The sequence below is a fragment of the Schistocerca nitens genome, chromosome 3 (genome assembly GCF_023898315.1).
Source record: "Schistocerca nitens isolate TAMUIC-IGC-003100 chromosome 3, iqSchNite1.1, whole genome shotgun sequence".
NCBI lineage: Eukaryota > Metazoa > Arthropoda > Insecta > Orthoptera > Acrididae > Schistocerca > Schistocerca nitens.
The window spans coordinates 633,480,499-633,505,781 of NC_064616.1; the positions used below are offsets into that span (position 1 = coordinate 633,480,499).

At 48.7% G+C, this 25,283-nt stretch overlaps 1 protein-coding gene across 1 annotated transcript in view; it reads left to right on the plus strand.

Moving 5' to 3' along the window:
* The window catches only part of LOC126248582 (sulfide:quinone oxidoreductase, mitochondrial), an 87,223-nt gene that overhangs the window by 14,046 nt on the left and 47,894 nt on the right, over positions 1 to 25,283 (plus strand). Inside the window, exon 2 of the mRNA XM_049949689.1 lies at positions 13,340 to 13,445. Coding sequence (XP_049805646.1) covers positions 13,340 to 13,445 — 106 coding nt within the window. The remainder of the gene's footprint in view (positions 1 to 13,339; positions 13,446 to 25,283) is intronic.

Below are 25,283 nucleotides of genomic sequence, written 5' to 3' on the forward strand. Positions count from 1 at the left end.
CTGTCATAAGAGGCAACTAAAAGGAGTCTCACACTCTTCGGTCCTATGAGTTTTTTTACACATCAAGTTCTGTAGGACCAAACTGAGGAGCAAATCTTCAAGGTCATAGAATATGTCAGTACATGAAATTAAATTACAACATAAAAGTAATAACAGATAAAAATAAATGTTCATGAACCTGAAAAAAGTCAGTCCATAAGTTTAAGTAAACGCTATCTGCAATACAATAAGAATCAGCTTAATTTTTCAAGGAACTCTTCGACAGAATAGAAGGAGTGACCCATGAGAAAACTCTTCAGTTTCGATTTGAAAGCACATGGATTACTGTTAAGATTTTTTAATTTGAGAGGCAGCTTATTGAAAATGGATACAGCAGTATACTGCACACCTTTTTGCACAAGAGTGTCCGCCCCGGTAGCTGAGTGGTCAGCGTGACAGACTGTCAATCCTAAGGGCCCGGGTTCGATTCCCGGCTGGGTCAGAGATTTTCTCCGCTCAGGGACTGGGTGTTGTGTTGTCCTAATCATCATCATTTCATCCCCATCGACGCGCAGGTCGCCGTAGTGGCGTCAAATCGAAAGACCTGCACCAGGCGAACGGTCTACCCGACGGGAGGCCCTAGCCACACGACATTTCCATTTTTGCACAAGAGTTAAGGAAATCTGATCCAAATGCAGGTTTGATTTTTGCCGAGTATTAACCGAGTGAAAGCTCCTTATTCTTGGCAATAAACTAATATTGGTAAAAAGAAATGACAATAAGGAATATACATATTGAGAGGCCAATGTCAAAATACCCAGACTCGTGAACAGAGGTCGACAAGAGGTTCGTGAACTCAAACCACTTATTACCCGAACCGCCTGTTTCTGAGCCAAAAATATCCTTTTAGAATGGGAAGAGTTACCCCAAAATACAATACCATATGACATAAGTGAATGAAAATAAGCAAATTAGACTAATTTTCGTGTCAAATGATCACTCACTCCTGATATGGTTTGAATAGTAAAAATGGCAGTATTAAGTCTTTGAACAAGATCCTGAATGTGGGCTTTCCACGACAGCTTACTATCTATCTGAACACCTAGGAATTTGAACTGTCCAGTTTCACTGATCATATGCCTGTTCTGTGAAATTAAAACATCAGGTTTTGTTGAATTGTGTGTTAGAAACTGTAAAAAAAATGAGTCTTACTGTGATTTAGCATTAGTTTATTTTTTACAAGCCATGAACTTAGGTCATGAACTGCTCTATTTGAAACGGGGCCATTGTTGGACACAACATCCTTTACTACCAAGCTAGTGTCATCAGCAAACAGAAATATTTTAGAGTTACCCGTAATACTAGAGGGCGTATCATTTATATAAATAAGGAACAGGAGCGGCCCCAGCACGGATCCCTGGGGCACCCCCCACTTGACAGTACCCCACTCAGATCCCACATCACAGCCGTTATCAACATTGTGAATAATGACCTTTTGCTGCCAGTTGCTAAAGTAAGAGGTGAACCAATTGTGAGCTATGCCCCGTATTCTGTAATGGTCCAACTTCTGGAGCAATATTTTGTGATCAACACAATCAAATGCCTTAGTTAAATCAAAAAATATGCCAAGCATTCGAAACCTTTTGTTTAGCCCATCCAGTACCTCACAGAGAAAAGAGAATATAGCATTTTCAGTTGTTAAACGACTTCTAATGCCGAACTGTACATCTGATAACAAATCGTGTGATATAAAACGATCAATTATCCTTACATACACAGTCTTTTCAATAACTTTTGCGAACACTGATGGAATACAAATAGGTCTAAAATTGTCTACATTATCTCTTTTTCCCTTTTTATAAAGCGGCTTTACTAACGAGTACTTTAATCGCTCAGGAAACTGACCATTCCTAAAGGAAAAATTACAAATATGGCTAAATACATGGCTAACATGTGCAGCACGGTACTTTAATATTCTGCTAAACACTCCATCATAACCATGAGAGTCCTCAGTCTTCAGTGATTTAATTATTGACTCAATCTCCCTCTTGTCTGTATCACAGAGGAGTATTTCAGACATTAATCTCGGAAAGGCATTTGCCAAGAAGTTATATGATTCCCCATAGAAACTATTTCTTTTTTAATTCACCAGCAATGCTCAGAAAATGATTGTTAAATACTGTACATGTATCTGATTTATCAGTAACAGAAACATTTTTACTGTGAACTGACATTATATTGTCCACCTTGTGCTACTGACCAGAAACTTGCTTCACAACTGACCATATGGTTTTAATTTTATCCTGTGAATTAGCTATTCTATTTGCATACCACATACTCTTTGCTTCCCTAATAACATTTTTAAGCACCTTACAATACTGTTTGTAATGGGTTCTGTAGCTTGATTGTGAGTTCAGGTCCCATTCTATGGTTTGACCTGCCACTTTCAAAATTCTACAGAAGTACAGGCCATATGGGTAAGGACACTTTCCCGGATATGACATCTTCTTCTGTTGTCTCCTGTCCTCTTTCGCCTCCATGACAATATTGGATTTCTCTGCACCCAATATCGAGAATGGTACCCAGTCCATTGTGGTGGGGCCGTCATGTACCCATTTGGTGGTAGCCCCCTGACAACACAGGGATCACATTACTGACGCCTGAGCTCTAAACTCCCCATGTATGCCAAGGAGTACATGCCTGTCTTCCTGGGGCATCAGGACTCCCGGCAATGGCCATCATGCCAGTTGGCATTTGCTGTGGCTGGGTGGCGCCCGTGGGGAGAGCCCCTGATCGGAGTGGGTGGCATCACAGCGGATGACCCACAGTGAAGCTGACTAAGCCATCTCTTGCTGGTGACTGTACGACACCAGCAATCTCTAAGGAGGGCAAGATAGAATACAACACCAACAGGTACACTCCTGGAAATGGAAAAAAAAACACATTGACACCGGTGTGTCAGACCCACCATACTTGCTCCGGACACTGCGAGAGGGCTGTACAAGCAATGATCACACGCACGGCACAGCGGACACACCAGGAACCGCGGTGTTGGCTGTCGAATGGCGCTAGCTGTGCAGCATTTGTACACCGCCGCCGTCAGTGTCAGCCAGTTTGCCGTGGCATACGGAGCTCCATCGCAGTCTTTAACACTGGTAGCATGCCACGACAGCGTGGACGTGAACCGTATGTGCAGTTGACGGACTTTGAGCGAGGGCGTATAGTGGGCATGCGGGAGGCCGGGTGGATGTACCGCCGAATTGCTCAACACGTGGGGCGTGAGGTCTCCACAGTACATCGATGTTGTCGCCAGTGGTCGGCGGAAGGTGCACGTGCCCGTCGACCTGGGACTGGACTGCAGCGACACACGGATGCACGCCAAGACCGTAGGATCCTACGCAGTGCCGTAGGGGACCGCACCACCACTTCCCAGCAAATTAGGGACACTGTTGCTCCTGGCGTATTGGCGAGGACCATTCGCAACCGTCTCCATGAAGCTGGGCTACGGTCCCGCACACCGTTAGGCCGTCTTCCGCTCACGCCCCAACATCGTGCAGCCCGCCTCCAGTGGTGTCGCGACAGGCGTGAATGGAGGGACGAATGGAGACGTGTCGTCTTCAGCGATGAGAGTCGCTTCTGCCTTGGTGCCAATGATGGTCGTATGCGTGTTTGGCGCCGTGCAGGTGAGCGCCACAATCAGGACTGCATACGACCGAGGCACACAGGGCCAACACCCGGCATCATGGTGTGGGGAGCGATCTCCTACACTGGCCGTACACCACTGGTGATCGTCGAGGGGACACTGAATAGTGCACGGTACATCCAAACCGTCATCGAACCCATCGTTCTACCATTCCTAGACCGGCAAGGGAACTTGCTGTTCCAACAGGACAATGCACGTCCGCATGTATCCCGTGCCACCCAACGTGCTCTAGAAGGTGTAAGTCAACTACCCTGGCCAGCAAGATCTCCGGATCTGTCCCCCATTGAGCATGTTTGGGACTGGATGAAGCGTCGTCTCACGCGGTCTGCACGTCCAGCACAAACGCTGGTCCAACTGAGGCGCCAGGTGGAAATGGCATGGCAAGCCGTTCCACAGGACTACATCCAGCATCTCTACGATCGTCTCCATGGGAGAATAGCAGCCTGCATTGCTGCGAAAGGTGGATATACACTGTACTAGTGCCGACATTGTGCATGCTCTGTTGCCTGTGTCTATGTACCTGTGGTTCTGTCAATGTGATCATGTGATGTATCTGACCCCAGGAATGTGTCAATAAAGTTTCCCCTTCCTGGGACAATGAATTCACGGTGTTCTTATTTCAAATTCCAGGAGTGTATAACCCTAAATAGTTTCCCTCCCTCGCTGCACCATGGGAGGAATGTATGGCTACAGAATGGAGAGAGCCATATTCGCCTCAGTTTCTATTCTGTAGCAGAACCGATGGGGACTCTTTTTTTACTGACGAAGCCTCAGTTTTTTTGTTGAACATCTTGAGGATAAGTTTGGAGAAGTGACAGTGCTGTCCAAGATGCGAAACAGTGTAGTCTTGATTCAGACAGCATCCCCAGTCCAGTCCCGAGCGTTACTCGCCTGTGACAAGCTATGTGATGTTCCTGTTTCTGTCACTCCCCATAAAATCCTCAACATGGTCCAGGGGATTATTCCCCACCGTGACCTCCTCTTGCAGTCTGACGACAAGCTCCGCACCAATTTAGAACGATGGGGTGTTCATTTCATCCGGCGCATTTACAGGAGACCCAAAGACAACAGGGTTGCTACTGGTGCCTCCATCTTTCCCTTTGAGGGTGATTCATTGCCTGAAAAGGTCAAGGTGATGGTTTACCGCTGTGATGTTAAACCATACGTCCTTCCCCCCAGGCGGTGCTTTAAGTGATGGAAGTTCGGGCACATGTCTTTCCGCTGCACATCCAGGGCCACATGTCGAGACTGTGGACGTCCATTGCTCGTAGATACTCCATGTGCACCACCCACACTTGCATCAACTGTGGAGAGGACTACTCCCCCTGCTCGCCAGACTGCCCCGTACTCCAAAAGGAGCGGAAAGTTATGGAATACAAGTCCCTGGACTGGTTGACTTACACAGAGGATAAACATAAATTCGAAAGATTACACCCCAAGGAGCTAAAAGCTGCTGGACAAAGAGCTTCATGGTCTTCCTCCATGCCTGAAGCTGCTTTGGAGAAATCTTCCCAGCAAACCTCTAAAGAGAAGCGAGAGAGCAAGCAAATTAAGAAGTCTGCTTAGAAAGAGGACCCTCTGGTGGCTCCAACACCACCACTCCCTATTAATTCTGCATCTGAGGAGGCATGGAGATCTTAGCGTCCCTTGTGGATATGGATCTCACTCATGCCTCATCAGGGTGTATACGGGGACAAGGAAAAAAAATTCCCGGATTTCTCCCGGATATCCCGTTTAAAAAATATGCTTTTTCCCGGGCGAAAATACACTTTTTCTGTGCTAAGTGACAGTAGGTTTTCCGTAGATTTTCCCTCGGAACTGTAAAACTTATCAATCCTTTGAATGGTTAACGTTTTATACAATCGTCAGCCAATAGCAAGATCACTGGTTACATAGCGCGAACACGCATGAGAAGTTAACGGTTTACATTAATGTACACAGTACTGTACATCTACAAGAAAAGCTAAGCTTTCACATATAATTTTGGTCTCCAAGATTAACACGCTACAACAGAAGCTAAGCTTTCACATGTAATATTGATTTTTTTTGCGCATGTTATACTTTAAGATACATCACACAAATGTGCCGGTAAATGTAAAATTCTGACAAATGTCTCGGCTCGAAATTCTTGTAAGTGGCTGGTCCTCAAACTGTTCAGTTTCGAACGCTCTGTGATTTAGATATCCATCCCACTTTCTCACACATAACAAAATTCATGTTGCGTAAAAAGAAATTTTCTTTGAAAGTAACACTTTTATAACCACCATACTATCCGGAGACTGTTAGAAATAGGTTCGATTTATCAGTTGCCAGAGAGCGCCAGGAAACAGGCATTATTGTGCGTGTGCAACTGTAGTGGTGTAGGAAGCCCGGATGTTCGTGTGTAAAAAGCACTAACAGAGCTTACATTACAACATAAAAGAAACAGGGCATCAGAGGATACTCCAAAGAGCATCGGAATTTCGTAAACCACACTAAAATGCATAATTCGGCTTGAAGTGCAAATTGGCTTTTTCCAGATTCATAATGAAGCAGGTCCCATCTGATATTAAGCTTTTCAGTGTGGTTTTTGGGATGTAAATTTTCTTGGAGTACCAGTACTCTGCGATCTCATTTTAGGTTCTTTATTATGGCATAATGCCATATATGGCAGAAGATGATAACGTGCACTTGAAATTCAGCGAACAGTTGGAACTAGGCAATACTGTAAAATGAAACACTTCGTTTCAAATAAAATGATTGCCTCAGCGGAAAGATTAATAAAGCCAAATTTCTTTAGCAAACTTGCAAAAATAACTTCACTGTTCTGCAAGGCGATTAATGCTTGACTGCTACTAACTTGGAAATAAAATCAGAAAACAAATTAATAATATATTTTTACCCTCCGTAATTATGTGAATGTATTTTAATTCACTTGATAGCTCCCGGCCACAGAAATCCGTTTGTTTTCACATGACGTGGGAGTTGTACACGAAGAGAAGCAGCGAAATCACTTAAAGTACACACGGGTCACGTGGAGGTTAACCCCCTCCCCACTACAACTCAGACAACTCTGTGCAAGCGTGAATCTGGCAGCTAGGGCGCGGGAGAAAAATTTTTCTCGTTTGCATTTGGCTGCTTGCCTACTACCGATACAGCTAACAGCCAAACTTCAAGTAGCGGGAGAAGGTACTGCTTATACGAGAGTCAAATGCACATGCGCAACAGACCGCTGGCAATTGGTCAAACGAACCTAACGTGAACAGTTGTGACGTCATGCTCATAGCAAGCAGTTTATTGTTACGAAGAATTAGTCTGCGCCCTACGGCCTTTGAAATATTTTTGCTATTTGCAGACGCTTGTGCGTGCACGGTGTTTTGGTGTTGTAAATTGCACATTTCCTTTGCCACTAAAGTTTTATTTTTTTCCCCTCTCTTTTATATTTTATTGCTGCAGTACCATTCTCCAGTAGCAGGATACAATAACAATCTTTGCTAGAGAATCAATTCTGCAGTCAAAATTGCAAAAATTAAACTGAAAGCTAAAACAATGAAAAATTCCCGGAATTCCGAAAAATTCCCGGGTTTTTCCCGGATTTCCTGGTTGTCCCGGGTCGTATACACCCTGTTCATCCACCACAGAAATGGCTACAAATACTCAGTTGGAGGCAGCAGGTGATCCTGAAGCATAATCTGCCTCCTTGCGCGCTTCATGCCTTTCCACCCCCACGATGACGTCATCCTCCAGTTGAATTGCGGCGGTTTTTTCCACCACCTGGCTGAGCTACGGCAACTGTTAAGCTTTACACCTGCTTTCTGCATTGCCCTCCAGGAAACCTGGTTCCCGGCAATGCGGACCCCTGCCCTCTGTGGCTATAAGGGATATTACAGGAACCATAGCGACTATAATAGAGTGTCAGGTGGAGTTTGTGTCTATGTCCTGAACTTAGTATACAGTGAACCTGTGCCCCCCTTCAAACCCCTCTTGAAGCTGTGGCTGTCAGGATAAGGACGACGCAGGAAATAACTGTCTGCAATATATACCTTCCTCCAGATGGTGCAGTACCCCTGAACGCATTGGCTGCACTGATCGATCAACTCCCTAAACCTTTCCTACTTTTGGGAGATTTTAATGCTCATAAACCCTTGTGGGGTGACACAGTTCTTAGTGGCCGAGGCAGAGATGTCGAAATTATACTGTCACAACTCAACCTCTGCCTCTTAAATACTGGGGCCGCCACACATTTCAGTGTGGCACATGGCACATATTCGGCCACTGATCTCTCGGTTTGCAGTCCTGACCTTCTCCCATCTATCCACTGTACAGCACATGATGACCTGTGTGGTAGAGGCCACTTCCCCATCTTCCTGTCACTGCCCTGGCGTCAGGCCCACGGACACATGCCCACATGGGCTTTAAACAAGGCGGACTGGGAAACTTTCACCTCTGCTGTCACCATTGAATCTCCCCCACAAGGTAACATCAATATGGTGGTTGAGCAGGTAACTACAACAATCGTTTCTGCAGCGAAAGCGGGGTCCCTCGTTCTTTAGGGTGCCCCCGGCGAAGTGCCTTGGTGGTTGCCGGAAGTCGTTGAGGCAATTGAGGAGTGTTGGCGAGCTCTACAGCAGCACAAGTGGCACCCTTCTCCGGAGCACCCCATAGCCTTTGAACAGCTCTGAGCCCACGTTCGCCATGTTATCAAAAGGCGGAAACAGGAGTGTGGGGAGAGGTACGTGTCGACCATTGGGTGCCATATGTCATCTTCCCAAGTCTGGGCAAAAATCAAACGAGTTTTTGGATACCAGACCCCAACAGGTGTTCCTGGTGTTAACATAAATCACGTGTTACCTACCGACACAAACAGGATTGCTGAGCACTTTTCTGAGCGCTATGCTCGCGCCTCTGCATCGGAGAATTACCCCCCCCCCCCCAGCCTTTCTCACTCTCAAACAGCTGATGGAAGAGAAAGTCCTCTCGTTCACTACACGCCACCCACAGTGAACCCTATAACGTCCCAATTACAGAGTGGGAGCTCCTCAGTGCCCTTGCAAAGTGTCCTGACACAGCTCCTGGGCCAGACCGGATCCAGTCAGACGATTAAATATCTCTCGTCTGACTACAAGTAACATCTCGTGATCTTCAACCAGATCTGGTGTAATGGCGTCTTTCCATCGCACTGACGGGAGAGCACCATCATACCAGTGCTCAAACCTGGCAAAAACCCACTTGATATGGGTAGCTATCGGCCCATCTGCCTCATCAATGTTCTTTGGAAGCTGCTGGAATTTATGGTGTGTCGGCAGTTGGGTTGGGTCCTGGAGTCATGTGGCTTACTGTCTCTGTGCCAGGGCGGCTTCCACCTGGGTCACTCTACCACTGATAATCTTATGTCCCTCGAGTCTGCCATCCAAACAGCTTTTTCCAGACACCAACACCTTGTTGCCATCTTTTTTTATTTACGAAAAGCATATGACACCACCTGGCAACATCATATCCTTGACACATTATACAAGTGAGGTATCCGAAGCCCGCTCCCGATTTTTATCCAGAATTTCCTGTCGCTTCGTACTTTCCGTGTCCAAGTTGGTGCCTCCCATAGATCCCCCCCATATCCAGGAGAATGGAGTGCTGCAGGGCTCTGTATTGAGAGTGTATCTCTATTTTTAGTGGCCATTAACGGTCCAGCAGCAGCTGTAGGGCCATCCGTTTCACCCTTTCTGTATGCAGACGACTTCTGCATTTCGTACTGCTCCACCAGTACTGGTGTTGCTGAACGGTGCGTACAGGAAGCCATCCACAAGGTGCAGTCATGGGCTTTAGCCCATGGCTTTCAGTTTTCAGCCGCAAAGTTGTGTGTTATGCACTTCTGTCGCTGTCGTACTGTTCATCCAGAACCAGAACTTTACCTTACTGATGATCCCCTCACTGTAGTGGAGACGTAATCGATTTTTAAGACTGGTTTTCGACACCTGATTGACTTGGCTTCCTCACCTTCATCAGCTTAAGCAGAAGTGCTGGCAGCACTTCAATGCCCTCCGCTGCCCGAGCAACACCAAATGTGGTGCTCTACGCTGCTGCAGCTATACAGAGCCCTTGTTCAATCCCGCCTTGACTATGGGAGTCTGGTTTATGGTTTGGTGGCACCCTCAGCATTGCGTTTACTCAACCCAGTGCACCACTGTGGCATTCGACTAGTGACGGGAGCTTTTAGGACGAGTCCAGTGATCAGCATCGTTGCGGAGGCTGGAGTTCCTACATTGCACGTCAGGTGTGCACAACTGCTCGCCAGTTAAGTTGCTCACATTCGTAGTTCTCCTGCGCATCCAAATTACTGTCTCCTTTTCCCACCCACGGTGGTTCATCTCCCACATCAGCGGTCCACGTCAGGGCTTACAATTGCAGTTTGTGGCCGATCCCTTCTATCTGAACTGGAGTTCTTGCCTTTACCACCTATACATTCGTGTACACTTCCATAGTGTACACCTAGGGCGCGGCTTCGCTTGGACCTTTCACATGGCCCACAGTACTCAGTTCACCCGCGGCTCTCTGCTGTCACTTCATCTCGATTCTTAACAGGTACCGAGGCCATGAAGTGATTTACACTGACGGCTCGATGGCTGATGGTCACGTCAGCTTCACGTATGTCCATGGAGGACATACTGAACAGCATTCCTTGCCTGATGGCTGTAGTGATTTCACTGCAGAGCTGGTGGCTGTATCTTGTGCTCTTGAGCACATCCGTTCATGCCCTGGGGAATCATTTCTTCTGTGAACCGATTCCTTGAGCAGCCTACAAGCTATCGACTAGTGCTACCCTCGTCATACTATGCTAGTGACCATCCAAGAGTCCATCTATGCCCTGGAACGGTCCGGTCATTCAGTGGTGTTTGTGTGGACCCCAGGACACGTCGGAATCCCAGGCAATGAGCTTGCTGACAGGCTGGCCAAACAGGCTACATGGAAACTGCTTATGGAGATCGCCATTCCAATGACTGACCTCCATTCATTTTTACGTTGCCACATTTTTCGGCTTTGGGAGATGGAATGGCATAGTCTCAGAACACACAACAAACAGTGTGCTATTCAGGAGACTATGAATGTGTGGCAGTCCTCCATGCAGGCCTCTCGCAGGGACTCTGTGGTTCTCTGCCAGCTCCACATTGGCCACACTTGGGGCACTCACGGCTACCTCTTGTGCCCTGAAGACCCGCCTCAGTGTCGATGAGGAGCCCAAGTTGACAGTGGCCCATATTCTGGTGCACTGTCCCACTTTGACTGCTGTGCAATGAAATCTTCAGTTACCGGACTCATTGTTGCTAATTTTATCTGACATCGCCTCATTGGCTGATTTAGTTTTACGTTTTATTTGTGAGGGTGGTTTTTATCATTTGATCTAAATTTTAGTGCATGTCCTTTGTCCCTCTGTGTCCTCCACGCTAGTGCTTTTAGGGTGGAGGTTTCAACCCTTTAACTGCTCAGGACGTGTTAATGCGTGCGCCTTTGTACCTGTACCTGTCCCTGTCCCTGTGTGCTCTGAACGTGTTTACGTGTGCCACCAGTCCTTCTACCTGGTACTCTGAACGTGTCTACGCATAGAGACGTTCAGAGTACCAGGTAGAAGGACTGGTGGTGCGCATAAACACGTTCAGAGCTCACAGGGACAGGTACAAAGGCGCACGCGTTAACATGTCCAGAGAAGTTATAGGGTTAATGTGTTGCAGAGTGGCTGGCTTCTCCTTTTTATTCTCATGGTCAGCCAGCCATGGTAATCTGTTTTGTCATTTTAATCCTGTTTCTTGCATTTCTGTGGTTTTCTTCTCCTCTTTTTTCCATTTTAAGTGTTTGTTGCCCTTCTGTCGTTCTTGTGGTTTTTCCTTTATCTCCATTTTTTTTTGTCGTCGATCTTGCTTGTTTTATTCTCACCCTTGTGGTATTGTTTTATTCGGAACAAGGGACAGATGACTTAGCTGTTTGGTCCGTTTCCCCCTCTTTTAAACCAACCAACCAATCAGTATACATATCAAGACAACCATCAGTAACAAACTGTGTGTGTGTGGGGGGGGGGGGGGGGGGAGAGGGGGGGAGTGATAACTGGACAACAACTTACACATTTCATCGAACGAAAGCAACTCAGGTTCCTGGATTTGGCCTAACTGACAAATATGAGGAGAAATCCAAGAAACGAACAAAGTCTTACACATTTGCTTCAGTGATACCAAAAGCAAGAAGTGTTGCTGAAGTCGCTTCCCATAAGAGTCCCAGTCTTTGACCACATTATTGTAAAGGGGGGAAAGGCAGTAGGTATCCCAATGGTGTGGAAACCTGCCTAGTCAATGTTTACAACAAATTGGTGATAGCAACTTTAAGACTCTGCTGCTGCTGCTGCTGCTCAAGGAGAGATTGGAGCACTGCCTCCATGGACAGAAGAATTGAAGGAACAAGCAGACTGAGCATGCAAAAGTGAACACCGCACTCGTCGCCAGTTCTTTCACACTGTAAGACACAAAAATAGCACTGTCACAATGAACCAAAGTTTATTCTTCTTCAAAACACAAGCAAACAGAAGTTGAGAATACAGAAACAAACGTAGAAACAATCCAGGTACTGACACAAGCAGTTGCTGACAATAAGTATAAACACAATGTAAGGGCAAGTGCCTGTTGTATTGCACTTATAAAGAGGAAGGCTCCAGTAGGCAGCACAGCAGATGCTGTGCTGTGTGTACAAGTCATGTGGCTGGCCCACGCAGATGCTGTTGGTGAATATCCAAAGTACGAGTGCCTGCGGCCTGGTGCCATGGCATGTATCCAAGTATTACATAGCAATAATGATAATATCTGGTGTCTGTTCTCATGCTTCATGTAGGCAGCTGTTTAAAAAAATTAGGTGCACTAACAACTGGCCTTATGAACAATTAGGCATTATTTGAAAAATAATAACAGCATTCATAAGTATAACACTAAGAACAGAAATAGCTTCAAGGATTCACATTTATTAAAGTTTGTTCTAGATTAAGATTCAAACAAAAAATCCAGTTATGTAAATGGCCAGCATGTAGCCATGTTTTCACATACAAAATGTATGATATTTGTGACCTTACTGACATGTTCCACATCAGGGTGGGATGTCACAAATATTATCCAGACAGTGCAGAAAAACTAAAATTATTTGAGGTGCTCTTGGGAGGCATGCTATTGCTTGCAGCCCTTTTGCCTAGGTTCTTGCTGTGTGCCAAGTGGATTTGTGGGATAAGTACCTTTCACTTCCTATGGAGTTTATCAGCACAATCAGCATACATCATTTTATCTACTGTATTTCTGCTCAGGGTAATAACAATGTCTGGTACTCGTGCTACACCAAAATGGCATGCAAGTTTCATACATTTCAAAGACATTTTATGTCAAAACACAAATTTTTATTTTGGACTGTGTTTTCAACGTTTTATTGATGTGATGTGATGTCTAATACTCTTTAGCTATTTTTCATTATTTTCAATTCACCTTTTTGCCAAAATATTAGTGTGATATTTGTTTAATTAACCTAGTGGAAACCAGTGTATTATTCAATGAATAAAATTTGGAACTTAACATGTAAATCATGTCTGTTTAGTGTTACTGATCAGTTATTTTCACATAAACAAGATAAATACAACACAAGTTTATATGTGTGTTTCAGTTGTAAACTCTTGGTGGTGGGTGCAGGATCAGCGGGCTGTGCAACAGCTGCCATGTTTGGCAGATTACTGCCAAAACATAGTGTTGTACTGCTTGATGCTGCCAAAGTAGGTAACATCTGCATACCTTTTGAAAGTATAAAAAGTTCTGCATAGTGTAACTTTGGAGAGCTAGCAGGGTTTTGATTAAGGTAGTGTTGGAATGCACTAATAGTTTAGACCAAGCACAGGAACACTATTATTAACACTTTTTGTCTGTCCCCGGTAGCTGAGTGGTCAGCGCGACGGACTGTCAATCCTAAGGGCCCGAGTTCAATTCTCGGCTGGGTCGGAGATTTTCTCCCCTCAGGGACTGGGCATTGTGTTGTCCTAATCATCATCATTTCATCCCCATCGACGCACAAGTTGCCGAAGTGGCGTCAAATCGAAATACTTGCACCCGACGGGAGGCCCTTGTCACATGCCATTATTATTATTATTATTATTATTATTATTATTATTATTATTATTATAACTCAGGTCGATGGAGAATTGTTTCAGACAGCAGCAGATATTTATTGACACTTATCTGTATAAAGATTTAGATCAAAATGGTAATTGGTTCTCAACATTTAGTGACTTCCTCTTTGTCTGAACTGACCCTTTTTTATTTACTGAACAGTGGTAATATGGCAAGCTACTGGAGACCATACAAACTGTAGTCACTGCCCCCCCTGCGGATCCGGGGTAAGAATAGGCCCGAGGTATTCCTGCCTGTCGTAAGAGGCGACTAAAAGGAGTTTCAACCGTTTCGGCCTTCCATGTGATGGTCCCCCTTGGGGTTTGACCTGCATTTTTCAAAATTCTACAGAAGTACGAGCCTTTTGGGGAAGGACGCCTTACGTGGTGTACCACTGGTCCTCAGTGCACTAAGACTTTGGCACTCAGCATTGTACCGGCGTTGTAACCATACCCACTATTCCTCAAATTGGGTCTAAACGCCTGATGGGTTGCACAAGTTACGCCCATAGTGCGTCCCCATCTGCACCTACGACCATGATGGACTTTCCATGGCACCAGAAATCCAGCACGGTAGCCAGCCTGTTGTGGTGGGGTCGTCATGTACCCTCTAGGTTGTAGCCCCCTGACAACACAGGGATCGTACTGCCGATACCTGAGCTGCACCCTCCCCACGTCGGCCAAGGAGTAGATGCCCGTCTCCTTGGGGCATCAGGACTCCCGGCAAAGGTCATCCTGCCAGGTGGCCCTTGCTGAGGCTGGGTGGCGCCCGTGGGGAGAGCCCCTGGTCGGAGTGGGTGGTATCGGGGCGGACGTTTCGCAGATGAAACGTCAACACGTATCAGGTCGCTCTGCGGCCGAGTCTTTCAAAAGGAAAGGTACTGTTTCTAGTTCTGGTTCTCCTGCCCTTTCCCCCTTGGCTACTCCCTGGGAGGAGGGACAGGCCCGCCGGCTTGGGGCGAAGTACTTCCCCCGCTATTTGGTCTGTTCTTGAACCGATGGGGGGACGTTCGCCACCTCCAAACCCATGTTCTTTGTTCAGCACATTGAGGACATCTTCGGGGAAATCGAGGCTCTCAGTAAGATGCGTTCGGGGTCCGTTCTTATAAAGACCACCTCCGCCACACAGTCGGCGGTGCTCCAGGCGTGCGACCGCCTAGGGGACGTCCCAGTGTCCATTGTCCCGAATCTGGCACTAAATAGGATGCAGGGGGTTATTTTTCATCGGGACCTCCTGCTGCAATCTGATGAGGAGCTCAGGACCAACCTGGAGCGCCGAGGCGTGCATTTCGTCCGGCGAGTCCAGCGCGGCCCCAAAGATCGTCGCATCGACACTGGGGCCTTTATCCTCGCCTTCGAGGGGGACGTTCTCCTGGAGAAGGTAAAGGTGATGTGCTACCGGTGCGACGTGCGACCTTACGTCCCGCCTCCTATGCGCTGTTTTCGGTGCTTGCGCTTTGGGCACATGTCGTCACGGTGTGAGGCTGAGCCCCTTTGTGGCGATTGTGGACGTCCTCTTCGTGAGGAACATACATGCACCCCACCACCTCGGTGCGTTAATTGTCCTGGCATCCACTCGCCTAGATCCTCAGACTGCCCCGCATATCAGAAGGAGAAGAATATACAAGAACTCAAAACTTTGGATCGGCTCTCTTATTCTGAGGCCAGGAAGAAGTATGACCGCCTCCATCCCGTGCCGTTGACCACTTCGTTTGCCTCAGTTGTGTCCACTCCTTCCACAGTATCCTCACCCCTATCCTGTCCCCCCTCCACCTCCTCCCCCCATCCGGGGTCTATGCCTCCGCCTCCCAAATCCCTCCCTTCCAAATCCTCCTCCCCCGCGGCCCCCGCCCCCTCTGCCCCAGGGGCCACCCTTCCTCCTCCTTCCCCCCCCCCCCCCCCCACCGCCTGAGAAGCGATCCTATTCTCAGGCGTCCATCGGGGAAACATTCCGGACCCCGGCTTCCGAGGTCCGGCGTTCCAAAACGGACCCCGCGCGTAAGGACCGTCTCCGGGTCCAGCCCACCATCCCTGTGCCTCCTTGGACTTCCAAGAAGGCCTCCAAGAAGAAGTATCTATCCCCCTCTCCACCGAGGCGCGTTTCGTCTGACGCTCCATCCGTGAGTCGCTGCTCCCGGCCGTCCTCAGTTTCGCCGGGACGCTCTGCTGCCAGGCGCTCAGCTGGCCTCTCGTCGGCAAATGATGCTGCCCCTCCTACGCAACCTGGGACAGCGGCCGCAGCTGGCGATGACTCGATGGAACAGGATCCACCTCCCGCCAGTTCTAGCGTTGTTCACTCGAAACCTGGCCCTCCGTGGCCGTCAAGGTGACCAGCTCTTCCCCCGTCTCATTCCCCCTTTTTTCTGACTAGCGATGGCCTTGTTACATTGGAACATAAGAGGTATTCAATCTAATCGGGAGGAATTACAACTGCTCCTCCGCCTGCACTGTCCGCTCATCCTTGGTCTCCAGGAAACCAAGTTGCGCCCACCTGACCATATTGCCTTTACCCACTATACCTTGGAACGGCATGACCTCACCCCTGTGGACAGTATTCCAGCTCTTGGTGGGGTCATGTTGATCGTTCGGGACGATGTCTATTACTATCCCATCCCATTGACCACCCCACTCCAAGCAGTAGCTGTCCGTATTACTCTTTCTGCCTTTACTTTTTCAGTTTGTACTGTCTACACTCCATCGTCATCCGCAGTTAGTCGGGCTGACCTGATGCACCTGATTGTTCAGCTTCCTCAGCTGTTTTTATTGTTTGGCGACTTCAATGCCCATCATCCCCTTTGGGGCTCTCCTGCATCCTGTCAAAGAGGCTCCGTTTTGGTGGATGTCTTCAACCATCTCAATCTTGTCTGCCTCAATACTGGTGCCCCGACTTTCCTCTCGGACTCTACTCATACCTACTCCCACTTGGACCTTTCGATCTGTTCTACCACTCTTGCCCGTCGGTTCGAGTGGTATGTCCTTTCTGACACCTATTCGAGCGACCACTTCCCCTGTGTCGTTCGTCTCCTGCACCACACCCCATCCCCACGTCCTTTGAGCTGGAACATACCGAAAGCTGACTGGGGACTTTACTCCTCCCTGGCGACCTTTCCGGACCACGATTTTCACAGTTGTGACAGTCAGGTCGAATACCTCATGGCTGTTATCATCAATGCTGCCGAACGTTCCATTCCTCATACTACCTCTTCTTCACGTCGCATTTCCGTCCCCTGGTGGAATGAGGCTTGTAGAGACGCTATCCGTGCTCGACGACGTGCTTTACGCACCTTTTGCCGCCATCCTACGTTGACGAATTGTATTGGATACAAACGACTCCGAGCGCAATGCTGTAGAATCATCAAAGACAGCAAAAAAGCTTGTTGGGCCTCTTTCACCAGCTCCTTTAACAGTTTTAGTCCCTCTTCTGTCGTTTGGGGTGGCCTGCGCCGGCTGTCGGGCATTAAGGCCCACTCCTTGGTACCTGGCCTGACCTCAGGTAATGAGGTCCTTGTTGATCCTGTGGCTGTCTCCAACGTCTTCGGCCGCTTTTTTCATGGAGGTTTCCAGCTCCGCCCATTACCACCCTGCATTCCTTCCCAGGAAAGAGGCAGAAGAGGCTCGGCGACCTTCCTTCCACTCGCTGAATCTGGAAACTTACAATGCCCCCTTTACTATGCGGGAACTCGAACGTGCGCTTGCACTGTCCCGGTCCTCTGCTCCGGGGCCAGATGCCATTCACGTTCAGATGCTGGCACACCTTTCTCCGGCAGGCAAAAGCTTCCTTCTTCGTACCTACAATCTCATCTGGACCGAAGGTCAAGTCCCCATGCGTTGGCGTGACGCCGTCGTTGTTCCTATACCCAAACCCGGGAAGGATAGACACCTTCCTTCTAGTTACCGCCCCATTTCTCTTACAAGCTGTGTCTGTAAGGTGATGGAGCGCATGGTTAACGCTTGATTAGTTTGGATTCTTGAATCTCGACGGCTACTTACCAATGTTCAATGCGGCTTTCGTCGCCGCCGCTCCGCTGTTGACCACCTTGTGACCTTGTCGACATTCATCATGAACAACTTTTTGCGAAAGCGCCAAACGGTAGCCGTGTTCTTCGATTTGGAGAAGGCTTATGATACCTGTTGGAGAGGAGGTATCCTCCGCACTATGCACAGGTGGGGTCTACGCGGTCGCCTGCCCCTTTTTATTGATTCCTTTTTAACAGATCGAAAGTTTAGGGTACATGTGGGTTCCGTATTGTCTGACGTCTTCCTCCAGGAGAACGGCGTGCCTCAGGGCTCCGTCTTGAGCGTAGCCCTTTTTGCTATAGCGATCAATCCAATTATGGATTGCATTCCACCTAATGTCTCAGGCTCTCTTTTTGTCGATGACTTCGCGATCTATTGCAGTGCCCAGAGAACATGCCTCCTGGAGGGCTGCCTTCAGCGTTGTCTAGACAGCCTATACTCATGGAGTGTGGCAAATGGCTCCCGGTTCTCTGAAGAGAAGACGGTTTGCATCAACTTTTGGCGATATAAAGCGTTGCTTCCGCCATCCTTACATCTCGGTCCCGTTGTTCTCCCATTCGTGGAAACAACTAAGTTTCTAGGGCTCACACTGGACAGAAAACTTTGTTGGTCTCCGCACGTCTCTTATTTGGCGGCCCGTTGTACACGTTCCCTTAATGTCCTCAGAGTTCCTAGTGGCTCATCTTGGGGAGCGGATCGCACTGTCCTGCTTCGCTTGTATCGGTCCATAGTCCGATCGAAGCTGGATTATGGTTGCTTCGTCTACTCATCTGCTCGGCCATCCCTCTTACGCCCTCTCAATTCCATCCACCATCGGGGATTACGTCTTGCGACCGGAGCCTTCTACACTAGTCCCATCGAGAGTCTTTATGCTGAAGCTGCCGAATTACCATTGACCTACTGGCGCGACGTACTGCTGTGTCGGTATGCCTGCCGGCTGTTGTCAATGCCCGACCACCCTTCTTATCAGTCCTTCTTCGCTGATTCTCTCGACCGTCAGTACGGGTTGCATCTGTCTGCCCTGCTGACCCCTGGAGTCTGCTTCCGTCGCCTGCTTTGACAATTGGATTTTGCCCTCCCTACCACCTTCAGAGAAGGTGAGAGCCCGACACCACCTTGGCTCCAGGCTCCAGTTCGTATTTATCTCGACCTCAGCTCGCTCCCGTAGGAGGGTACTCTGGCTGCAGTGTATTGCTCACGGTTTGTCGAACTTTGTGCGCGACTTGCCAGTCACACCTTTATTTACACTGATGGCTCCAAAACTGACGATGGTGTCGGCTGTGCCTTTGTCGTCAGGGCCGTCACCTTTAAATACCGGCTCCTTGACCAATGTTCCAGCTTTACGGCCGAGCTTTTTGCTCTCCATCAGGCCGTTCAGTATGCCTGCCGCCACCACCATTCATCGTATGTACTCTGCTCTGATTCACTCAGTGCTCTTCAGAGCCTTGGAGCTCCAATCCGGTCCATCCCTTGGTGCAACGGATCCAGCAGTCCCTCCATTCTTTCGCTGATGATGGCTCCCCTGTCAGCTTTCTGTGGGTTCCCGGCCATGTAGGAGTGCCTGGGAATGAGGCTGCTGATGCTGCAGCCAAGGCTGCAGTCCTCCTGCCTCGGCCAGCCTCCCATTGTGTCCCGTCATCTGACGTTAGTGGGGTTGTTTGTAAGAGGCTTGTGTCGTTGTGGTGGGATACTTGGTCATCCCTTCAAGGAAACAAGCTCCGGGCAGTAAAACCGTTCCCAACTGCTTGGACAACCTCCTCCCGACCATTTCGGCGAGAAGAGGTCCTTCTGACCAGGTTGCGGATTGGGCATTGCCGGTTTAGCCACTGCTACCTGTTCTCCGGTGACTCAGCCCCGCAGTGCCCTTGTGGTCAAGCGTTAACAGTGCGCCATGTTTTCTTGTCGTGTCCCCGCTTTAGTCAATCTCGTGTTGTTCTGTCCCTGCCATCTACTTTACTGGATATTTTAGCTGATGACGCTCGAGCAGCTGCTCGTGTTCTTCGTTTTATAACTTTGACGGCTTGTCCAAAGACATCTAACTCTTTTACTTATTTTATCTGCATCTTTGTAAGGACTTTCTGGTGTCCCCCCCCCCCCCCTCCCTTTGAGTTTTACTAGATTCTATGTGCTCTAACAATTGTGACTGGGCGCTAATAACCTCAGTAGTTGAGCGCCCTTAAACCCCAACAAAAAAAAAAAACAGGAAGTTCACCAGCACAGTAGCCAGTGCATGTGGCGGGGCTGTTATGCACTCATCTGGCTGAGTTCCCTAACAACACAGGGATCACACTTCTGATGTCTGAGCTGTCACGGACTTCTGTATGCCTAAGATTGTTGCTCATCGTTTTGGGGCACCGGGAGTCCTGGCAACAATTACCATGCCAGGCAGCCCTTTCTGCAGCTGGGTAGCACCCACGGGGTGAGTCACTGATTGGAGTGGGTGGTACCACGTCCTGTTTTTGCTTCCTCAGCCTTCCCCTCGATGGCCACCCCCTGGGAGGAGGGCCAAGAACACTGGCTTGGGCGAAAACCCTTGCCTCGTACTTGGTTTGTTCCAAGACAGATGGGGAAACTTTCACCACTACTAAACTGCTCTTTATTTGTAGAACACATTGAAGATAAGAATAGTTAAGTTGACTCCCCTAGTAATATGCAATCTGGTTCCCTTCTGAGTAAAACCTCTTCTGCCAGTCAATCAGCTTCGCTTTGTGCCTGTGAGCTCTTAAGAGAAATGACATCGTGGAGAGCATTAATCCTCACCAGTCCTTTAATATGACACAGGGTATTATTTTCCACAGGGACCACCTCATTCAATCTGATGATGAACTCAGGACTCAACTGGCACGGTGGGGCATTCATTTTGTCTAGTGAGCCCAGAGAGGTCCTAAGGACAATCGTGTTGATACCAGCACTTTCATCCAGGCTTTTCAGGGGGATAACCTTCCGGAGAAAGTGGACCCCAGAAATTGCTGTGGCTATTAAAGACCACCATTGTGCCCACCTGTGCTACAAATGGCATCCATCTTACAACCACTTCCTGGCCTTCAAACAGTTTCATGTCTGTGTCCACTATCTTCTTAAACATCAGAAAAGGATTTGTTGGGAATGAAATGTTGCCACCATAAGGCCGCACACTCCCTCTTCACGCGTATGGACAAAGATTAGGCACGTTTCTGGCCACTGTCATCCTAAAGGTGCTCCAAGAATTTCACTGAATGGTGTTATCCTCAACACCCCGGACTCTATCGCTGAGCATTTTGCTTGGCAGTTCACCCAGGCCTTAGCATCAGTCCACTATCAACCTGCATTGCATCTTCTCAAACACTGTCTGGAGCGATTCCCTGTGTCTTCTATTTCCTGTCACCTGGAGCCTTGTAATGGTCCATTTAGCAAATGGGAAATTCATCAGCACCCTTGATCTCTGTCCCGATACGGCTCCAGAACTGGACTGGGTGCACAATAAAATGCTTAAACATCTATTGGTGGCTAACCAATCCCACAACTTGCCCTTTTTAACTTTCTCTTAAGCGAGGGGCAATTCCCTTCCCAATGGCGAGAAAGTGTCATTATTCCAGTTTTGAAGTAGGGTAAACTGCCTGGCTGATCAGTTTAACCAATGTTCTTTGCAAGTTACTTGAATGCAATGGGAATCAAAGGCTGTATTGGGTCCTCAAATCCCGGGACCTGTTCTCTTCAACACAGGGTGGTTTTCACCAAGGCCACCCAGTATGCCGTCCGAATGACTTTTGCCTGTCGTCAAGACCTTGTTGCAATCTTCTTCAATCTGCATAAATACCACATGGCATCACCACATCCTCACCACCTTACATGAGTGGGGCCTCGGTGGCCCGCTCTGGATTTTTATCCGGAACTTTATTTCATGTCGCACTTTTCAGGTACACGTTGACACCTCCAGTAGCACCTCGATCTGCAGTAGAATGGTGTTCCACAGAGTTCTGTTTTGAGTGTCCCTCTCTTTTGGTGTCTATCGGTGGTCTGGCAGCAGCAGCAGCTGTGGGACCTAAGTTGTCTCCCTCTTAATATGCTGATGACTTTTGCATTTGTTTTTGTTCATTCATGATGGGTGTTGCTGAACACAGACTGCAGGGAACAATAAACAGAGCACAATCTTGGTATCCCTCACATGGCTTCCAGTTATCGGCTGCCAAGACCTTTGTTACGCATTTCCGTTGTCATCGCACAGTCCATCTCCATCCCAACCTATACCTTAATGGCCAGTCCCTCAATGTGGTGCACTCTCATTTTTTGGGACTGGGCATTGATGCCAGGTTGACACAGTTTCCCCATCTTGGTCAACTAAAGCAGATATGTGGTCGCATCTCAGTGCTCTTTGATGCCTCAGCAACACCGATTGGGGCAAGGGCCACTCTACGCTGCTATGGCTCTACAAGCCATTGGTCCAGTCCTGTCTGTGTTAAGAGTGTCTCTCATAGGACTTGGCATCACCTTGGATATTACAGATGTTGGACCCAGTACACAATTGTGGGGTACTAGTTGCAACTTGTGCTGCCTTTCAGACTATTCCTGTGATCAGCCTCCTAGCAGAGGCAGGGGTTCCCACCATTGTGGGCTATGCGCCAACAATAGTTGATTGCTTATGTGTCGTGCATGTGCTACTCCCCAGAGCACCTGAACTACCATCTCCTCTTTCCAGATACAGAGATCCACCTTACGCAATGGCGGTCCAGGTCCGGGGCTACGATTGCCATCCACATCTGGTCCCTTTTCTCAGAACTCCACCTTTCCCCTCTACCGCCTCTTCTCCAGGCACACTCGTATACACCTCCATGTTGCATCCCTCATCTACGGCTCTGTCTTGACCTATCACAAGGTCCAAATGACCCCCCCTGCGGGTCCGGGGTAAGAATAGGCCCGAGGTATTCCTGCCTGTCGTAAGAGGCGACTAAAAGGAGTTTCAACCGTTTCGGTCTTCCATGTGATGGTCCCCCTTGGGGTTTGACCTCGATTTTTCAAAATTCTACAGAAGTATGAGCCTTTTGGGGAAGGACGCCTTACGTGGTGTACCACTGGTCCTCAGTGCACTAACACCTTGGCACTCAGCATTGTAACGGCTTTGTAACCACACCCACTATTCCTCAAATTGGGCCTAAACGCCTGATGGGTTGCACAAGTTACGCCCATAGTGCGTCCCCATCTGCACCTACGATCATGATGGACTTTCCATGGCACCCGAAATCCAGCACGGTAGCCAGCCCATTGTGGTGGGGTTCTCATGTACCCTCTAGGTTGTAGCCCCCTGACAACACAGGGATCGTACTGCCGATACCTGAACTGCACCCTCCCCACGTCGGCCAAGGAGTAGATGCCCGTCTCCTTGGGGCATCAGGACTCCAGGCAACGGTCATCCTGCCAGGTGGCCCTTGCTGAGGCTGGGTGGCGCCTGTGGGGAGAGCCCCTGGTCGGAGTGGGTGGTATCGGGGCGGATGTTTCACAGATGAAACGTCAACATGTATCGGGTCGCTCTGCGGCAGAGTCTTTTAAAAAGAAAGGTACTGTCTCTGGTTCTGGTCCTCCTGCCCTTTCCCCCTTGGCCACTCACAGGGAGGAAGGACAGGCCCGCCGGCTTGGGGCGAAGTACTTCCCCCGCTATTTAGTCTGTTCTCGGACCGATGGGGGGCGTTTGCCACCTCCAAGCACAAGCTGCCCGTTGTACACATTCCCTTAATGTCCTCAGAGTTCTTAGTGGTTCATCTTGGGGAGCGGATCGCACTGTCCTGCTTCGCTTGTATCGGTCCATAGTCCGATCAAAGCTGGATTATGGGAGCCTCGTCTACTCATCTGCTCGGCCATCCCTCTTATGCCGTCTCAACTCCATCCACCATTGTGGGTTACGTCTTGCGACCGGAGCATTCTACACTAGTCCCGTCGAGAGTCTTTATGCTGAAGCTGCCGAATTACCATTGACCTACCGGCGCGACGTACTGCTTTGTCGGTATGCCTGCCGGCTGTTGTCAATGCGCAACCTTCCCTCTTATCAGTCCTTCTTCGCCGATTCTCTCGACCGCCTTATGGGTTGTATGTGTCTGCCCTGCTGACCCCTGGAGTCCGCTTCCGTTGCCTGCTTCGACAATTGGATTTTGCCCTCCCTACCACCTTCAGAGAGGGTGAGAGCACCTTTAAATACCGGCTCCTCGACCAGTGTTCCAGCTTTACGGCCGAGCTTTTTGCTCTCCATCAGGCCGTTCAGTATGCCCGCTGCCACCGCCATTCATTGTATGTACTCTGCTCTGATTCACTCAGTGCTCTTCAGAGCCTTGGAGCTCCAATCCGGTCCATCCCTTGGTGCAACGGATCCAGCAGTCCCTCCATTCTTCTGCTGCTGATGACTCTCCTGTCAGCTTTCTGTGGGTTCCCGGCCATGTAGGAGTGCCTGGGAATGAGGCTGCTGATGCTGCAGCCAAGGCTGCAGTCCTGCCTCGGCCAGCATCCCATTGTGTCCCGTCATCTGACATTAGTGGGGTTGTTTGTAAGAGGCTTGTGTCTTTGTGGTGGGATACTTGGTCATCACTTCAAGGAAACAAGCTCCGGGCAGTAAAACCGTTCCCAACTGCTTGGACAACCTCCTCCCGACCATCTCGGCGAGAAGAGGTCCTTCTGACCAGGTTGCGGATTGGGCATTGCCGGTTTAGCCACCGCTACCTGCTCTCCGGTGACCCAGCCCCGCAGTGCCCTTGTGGTCATGCATTAACAGTGCGCCATGTTTTATTGTCGTGTCCCCGTTTTAGTCAATCTCGTGTTGTCCTGTCTCTGCCATCTACTTTACAGGATATTTTAGCTGATGACGCTCGAGCAGCTGCTCGTGTTCTTCGTTTCATTACTTTGACTGGCTTGTCCAAAGACATCTATCTCCTTCACTTATTTTATCTGCATCTTTGTAAGAACTTTCTGGTGTGTGTCCCCCCCCCCCCCCCCCCCCTTGAGTTTTACTAGATTCTATGTGCTCTAACAATTGTGACTGGGCACTAATGACCTCAGTAGTTGAGCTCCCTTAAACCCCCCCAAAAAAGAAAAGAAGGTCCGAATGAGTCAGCTCAGCCTGAAGCCTTCCATTGCCAATTCTTCTCTATTCTCCAAACATTTCAGGATTCAGAAGTAGTCTACACTGATGGCCCAATTGTTGCTGGTCACACTGGCTTTGCTTACATTCATGCGGGATTTAATGAATTCTGCTCCTTGCTGAATGGCTGCTGTGTTTTCACTTCAGCATTGGTAGCCATCTCTCATGCTTTTTAGCATATCTGTTCCTGCACTGGTGAGTCCTCCCTCATATGCAGTGACTCTTTGAGCAGTTAACAAGATCTTGACCAGTGCTACCCATGCCATCCCTTAATCCTGACTATTCAGGATTCCGTTTTTGCCTTCAAACAATGCGGACAGTCAGTGGTCTGT